The following is a 6,894-nucleotide window of genomic DNA, read 5'->3' on the forward strand; positions in this document are numbered from 1 at the left end:
TGTTTTGTAAAATTTCGATGCTAAAAAATTCATGCATGAATTTCCGGTCATCTTATATCCAACTCAAAATCGATTACGAACCAGGGTCGTAAATTTATTTTCTTTGTCGAAAAATCGAAATTTTATAGGCTGCAGAAATGCTTTTGCGCACATTGATATGGAGAGATAATGGGCTGGCCTTGAAGAATTTGGGAGCAATGGCTTTACTCTTTTTAGAGTTCGATTACAGCAAATCATTGTCTTTATTAAAGAAGATACGTATAAAATTCTACTTAATGAAGTTAATGTAAAATCTAATCATCAAACCCCAGCTCCACCATATTTTTCCTTATTTATATTCTCCCTCAAAGCAGCTCTAGAGTTCTCACACACAATATTTTATACTCCACACTCTCTCACTCTCATCTACACACCTCTTGTTTGTTTTTATGTTTCTTGGAGTCTAAAACCAAAACAAACAAGTAAACAACCTTGGCGTTGCTCAACTCTTTGAAAATGGTGGTCAAAAAGCCAAGAATTGTGATCATTGGTGCAGGAATGGCTGGCCTTACAGCTGCAAACAAGCTTTGCACAGCTCAAAAAGATGGTGAAGCTTTTGAGCTGTGTGTGTTCGAAGGAGGGTCAAGAATTGGTGGCAGGATCAACACTTCTGAGTTTGGTGGGGATAGAATTGAGATGGGTGCAACTTGGATTCATGGAATTTTAAACAGTCCTGTTTATAAAATTGCTCAAGAAATTGATGGTTTAAAGTCTGAGAAGCCTTGGGAATGTATGGATGGGTTTCTTGATGAACCTGTTACTATTGCTGAAGGTGGGCTTGAGGTAAGTCCATCACTTGTTGAGGTCATTACAAGTCTGTTTAACTCACTTATGGACTTTGCTCAGGGTAAAAATGTTGAGTTTCAAGAAAATGTTGCTGCTAAAGCTTTTTTAGATTGTGGTTCTGATAGGCCAAGTCTTGGTTGTTTCTTGAGAAATGGGCTTGAGGCCTATTGGGATTTAGTCAAGAATGGTGAAGAAGATGTTGGTTGGAGTAGGAAGTTGCTTGAAGAAGCTATTTTTGCAATGCATGAAAATACTCAGAGGACTTATACTTCAGCTGGAGATTTGATGAATCTTGATTATACTGCTGAGAGTGAGTACATGATGTTTCCTGGTGAAGAAATTACTATTGCTAAAGGGTACATGAGTATAATTGAATCAATAGCATCTGTTTTACCTGCTGGTTTGATTCAATTAGGCCGAAAAGTCGAAAAAATTGAGTGGCAGCAGCCCAGTAGTTGTCTTGGCACAACTAGGCCAGTGAAGTTGCATTTTTCTGATGGAACAACCTTTTCAGCTGATCATGTAATTGTCACTGTGTCATTAGGTGTGCTTAAAGATCGAATTCGCGATGAGTCAAGTATGTTTTCCCCTCCCCTTCCTAGTTTCAAGAACCAAGCGATCTCGAAACTTGGATATGGAGTTGTTAACAAATTGTTCTTGCAAGTTAGTACAAGTGATGATCAAGAAACCAGTGAGTTGAGCAAATTTCCTTTCTTGCAGATGGCCTTTCATCAATCCGATTCGAAACTAAAAAATCCTGACATACCTTGGTGGTTGAGAAGAACAGCTTACATAAGTCCAATTTACAAGAAATCAAGTGTGGTATTAGCTTGGTTGGCAGGAAAAGAAGCTCTTGCACTTGAATCTCTTGATGATGAAGAGATTCTTGATAAGGTTTCGACAACAATCTCGAGTTTTTTATCAAGTCCAGCTAAATTAAACAACGGGAATGGTAGTTCTTTGGGCAGTTATGAAGGGAAAGAATTGAAATTTACAAAAGTTCTAAGGACGAAATGGGGCAGTGATCCACTGTTCATGGGTTCCTATAGTTATGTAGCTGTTGGTTCAAGTGGAGATGATATAGACAACTTGGCAGAACCATTGCCAGAAAATGGTTCATCTTCACCTCCACTTCAAATCCTGTTTGCAGGGGAAGCAACTCATAGAACTCGTTATTCAACTACTCATGGTGCTTATTTTAGTGGCTTGAGAGAAGCTAATAGACTTCTCAAATATTACAAGTGTATTAGTGATCTTTAAGGGTCGTGTTTGTTTGTTTGTTTGCTACATTATTTTTAAAAGTAGGCCAAGTTTATGGGACACCTATCTATCATCCTCTTCTTTAGTATGATTATATATATTATTATAGGAAAGATTTGTTTAAGTTATAATGTTCATATATCTCCACATTATGGGTATGGTATATTAAGAATTTGGAGGGAAATGAAAGGGATATGATGGAGACATTTTGAGATGTATTGAATGAAATTAAAGAAGCTTCTTTTGCAATGTTTATTCATTGCTTTTTTCTGTTTGATTGTGATTTGTTAGCTGCTTTATTTTGATGATGTCTTGGACCTTCAAAGAAACTTTGGTTGTTGCTTTCATGGTTAAATTATTGGCTGGTCATTGAATATGTAAAAGTTTACTTGTTAAAAGCAAGGGAGGAGGATAGCTTTGGATCTCATCATCCTTGGCCCGTCTTTGATTGGGTCAGTCAGACAGGATCCGATAAACCCGGCTCTCTTTCCTCCAAGATATTATTCTCACTTTCTTCTAGTACTTCGGACATGGCTGACCCTAAATTTTGAGATACCTTATATTATATCAGAAAAATTTATTTCATCATTTACTTGAAACAATTTCAAAATTACTATTTTAGACGTTTAAATATAAGACATTTTTGAATAAGTCAATTTATTTAGGACCTGGTGAGGGGCGAAAGCCCCACGCTATTATCATAATACTTGATATGTTTGCGCTTTTGGCTATCCGGAATCTTTTTTTAGAATATTTGGCCAAAATGTGACATATTAGATCATAAGTAAATATCTCAAAATTCGAAACTCCCCGTTATTCTGTTATCCCGTAAGTATATAAATTTAGTACAAGTCATTGGAATTAGTTGGTAAAAGCATTGATGTTGTAGATAATTTTTAAATACAAAAGTGGTTGTGAGTAAAGTTCGATGAAATTGAAAATTATAAAGTGAATACAGACTACAGTGAAGACAGAAATCACGAAAAAAAGTACTGATAACGAAACACAACAAATAGACATAACTTCTGGTTTTTATGTTGTCAAAGTGTTGAGCAATTATATATTTAGAAGAAAAGCATGTTGCGATTTATAATAGAATAAAAAACCAAATCAATATGATCATATAAACTCTCAACATAATAATCATAACAAACAAATGTTAACACACAATTTAGATATTACTTTCCTCGCATTTTTAATAGCAAAATTGTTACTCACGCCTTTAAAACAAAAATTGATTAACATTTCTTTCCCGATAAATCACATAACCAACATATTTAAAAATTTCTATAAAATACTTGAATAGAGATACGATATAATAAATTTCAAATTCAAAAATTCTGTTATTTATTCATTTGTAAGTTATTCTTTAGTGTGTTTTTTTCAAAAAATTTCCCTAAAATATGAACGCCCTACTCGATAACTTGTATTTCTTGCATTCGGAGCTGGCCCAAAAAAAATGTTAAAGATACCGAATTGGTTAGGAAAAATTTACAAAATATCACGTATAATATGTTGATTATAAATATCTTAATGGCCTTACACGAGCATTCACACTGATATCATTAATAAAAAATATTTCATGATGCTGACATATGACATGTCATTTTTTTTTTGAAAAAAATAATCCGGTCATAACTTAAATTTTATATAATCAAAATTATCTAATATCCGACATAAGTTTACATGACATAAAAGTATACGATTCATGATATTCATGTCGTCATGATTTTGTGTAGTACCAACTAAGAATCGGAACCAAAATAATGTTGGAGAGTTGATGATTCTTGTAATAAAGTTTCAAGTCATTGGGGATGCGGGGGAGTTGGGGACAATCTATGGCCTGGCCAAAAAGTAGAGGAATAATTCACAATAAGATCATAGGGGCAGAAATGAAAAGGGTCCCAAATAGTACCCCTCCAATGCAGAAATTTAACCCAGATGGCCCAATAAGATGTCAATCATTTTGTTGGTTGCCCAAATGTACTAGGCAAGTATAGTACTGTGATCAGTAACTTTAGTGATGCTCGTGGCAATTTGATTGCTTCAATCAATATTGAAAAAGTGTTTTCAGATCCATGTCCCAGGGTAACTGGTGAATTTTAACAAGTTTTTACCTTCTCCTATTAATTCATGCCTCGCCGTAGGGCAGCCAGTAAGGGTGATAATTTCGGGTCCGAGGGCAGTGCAGGGCATTTGCTCTCTCACTCAAAATGGTTATGGACTTCAACTTTTCCAATGACACATTATTGGAGCATTTGAAAAAAAAAAGGCGTGACCTCTGTACTGGTCACAACTATTTGCTTACCTTTTTTTATTTTATTAATATATTTATGTCAAGACTGATATGTACATAAAAACAGTATAACGTTATAAATTGTAACGTTATTTTTAGTGTTTTTACTCAATCTACTGTCTCGATAATATTAAGTTGCATTATGAAGTTGAACCATTCCAAACAATCGTTGTTCAAGTTGAGTTTGTTTGAAATTTAGCAGTTGGAGTGTAGTGTTTATTTTTATTTGAGCACATCTCGCAGTTCTATAATAGTTGTTAATTTCTTTTATTGTACTATTTTAAATTTAATATTTTCTCGTGTGATATTTTTAATTCAGTTGAATATATTTTGTTTTAATATTAATTTTCTTAATATTTAATTATTTTAATTAAAATAATTAAAATATAAATATTAGTTAATAAATTAAAATCACATTATAAAATGTTATTTAACTTGAAATTCCCAGCCCAGCTTTTACATGTGGAGTGGCCAAATTGACATTAAAAAGGGAAATGAGCATTGCAACATTAAACATGTGAATTTTGGGTTTGGGATAATTTATGATATTGGCGGGGCTAAGTAGCTAGGTCTCCTGCCAAGTTAATTGTGCTTTGGAACACACTATTCTGCAGAGGGGGTCATACAATTTCACAGTGCCTTTTCTTTTAGTGTGTAAAATTCATTTTTTGCACAAACGGAAAAGAAACAGTGGAAATGTTGGTATTTTTCATATCCAAAAGCACAGGGAAAGAAAGCCCATTGCCATTTGCGTTTTCGAGTTTAAACACAAACGCAGTGTAGAAGATATATCATCTTGAAAATGTGATAATTACTAGTAACAATTTAAGGCTCGTACAAACTTAAGACTAGAAACAATACAAAGAAGCAAGTTGGGGGATGACCGAAGAATTTAAATTATTGAAATTGGGAATCTCTACACACACAAACGCAGGGTTTATCCTAAGCAAGGTGAGGGGAGTGGGACCCCATGCACTGGACTTGATAGCTCCCCTTCCTTCCGTGCATATGAAGACATATATTGAGATTGAGACACCCTCGTTAAGATTCTCCATGCACCCAACCCAATCAATACTAGCTACACTTGGATTATTTTTAATTGGATCCCCCTCGCTCACCATTTCTCCATCTATTGTGCATTCGTCACATGTATACCATGCTGCACATCAACAACCACCTCGCTGCTCAATATATCGTAGTACGTTTAAGCTGCATATTTTCCCTAGCGTGTTTATGCGCTACTTGAGATCTATCGGACATATATTATTAGATCATCTCCAAAAGACTAGTTATAATCAAATCCATATTCAACTCTATTGTTATCAACATATGTAGGTACATATTATCCGTGTATTTATGTGCTACGTGATACACAACGCACATATATATTATAAATATCTAAATTCTAATTAATTTTCAAAATCTATGATTATTAACATTATGAGCGCAAATGAATTTAGGATTATTAACGTATGCAAGTACAAATGCAATTTGGTTATTACAAATTGTATTATATATGAAAAAGCTAAATTATAAAATTATTTATAATTCGCGTGTTATATATTATGACATATATCATGAATATCTTTAATTTAACGAAATTTTGAATTTAGACTGAATTCTACGATTATTAACTTACGAAGCAATACAGATTGGTAATTACAAATTATGTTTTGGAAATTATACGATTATTGATATACGCAAGTGCAAAAAGACGGTGTCGTTAATTTAAAAATTGCTTTAGACCCGGTTTTCTTTAGTTACGCATGGTAGGCTACAAAGAATAAAGTATGCCGGGGTTTACTTTAAAGATTTTTGTTATTTCTTAAATTAAAAATGATCCTAAATCCATGTTTATGAGTTGGTGCCACACTGCTACTGGCACGTCTACAATTAAATAATTATACTTTGTAACAATAATTAAGTCCTTTTTCATTCTGATATATATCATGAGATCCCCAACTTCCAGCTTCGTCTTTTTCAACTGTGTTTACTAGACAATTATTATCACAAAATTCAGAGTAATGGCCCCTTTAGGTGATTCCCAAATCTATTACTAATATGTAAGTTGGATTGCTTTATTAGATGATTAGGCCTGATTTAATTATCTAATTCTTCTATACTTATCAAACCAACTGATCATCAAACCTTGCTTTAAAAAGACAGATGATGTAAAGTAAAAATCTTTAACTAAATTAATATCACCCCACAAATAATTTATAGGCTTGAATCTAGCTAGAGGTCTTTTCATAGGGGTAATTTGGGACTAAGCTATAATCAAGAATTTACACTACTAAATCTAATAATCTATAATGCATGTGACCTGAAAAGAAATTTCCGTGTCCTTGCACCTTGCTTCAGCTCCCTGGATTGATGAATCATATTCGACATTGTCACTCTTACACGTTAGATTGAGCTCATTTAACAAGACTCGATTTGGTTTAAACTATTGAAAGGACAATAATGAATTCACAAGATTTATTCAAAGATAAATATCATCATTTCATATAATT

General features: G+C 33.5%; 1 protein-coding gene across 1 annotated transcript; it reads left to right on the forward strand.

Annotated features, from left to right (window-relative positions):
* Window positions 1-225: 225 nt before the first annotated feature.
* On the forward strand, window positions 226-2,355 carry LOC141690533 (putative polyamine oxidase 5). Its single transcript, XM_074495323.1, has one exon. It carries the CDS (start codon window positions 496-498, stop codon window positions 2,083-2,085), a length of 1,590 nt encoding a protein of 529 aa, XP_074351424.1. The 5' UTR covers window positions 226-495; the 3' UTR covers window positions 2,086-2,355.
* Window positions 2,356-6,894: the final 4,539 nt, after the last annotated feature.

Source organism: Apium graveolens, chromosome 10 (genome assembly GCF_009905375.1).
Source record: "Apium graveolens cultivar Ventura chromosome 10, ASM990537v1, whole genome shotgun sequence".
Taxonomy (NCBI): Eukaryota; Viridiplantae; Streptophyta; class Magnoliopsida; order Apiales; family Apiaceae; genus Apium; species Apium graveolens.

Coding starts and splice junctions, on each gene's coding strand:
- LOC141690533 (XM_074495323.1), top strand. CDS start 496: ATGGTGGTCAAAAAGCCAAGAATTGTGATCATTGGTGCAGGAATGGCT.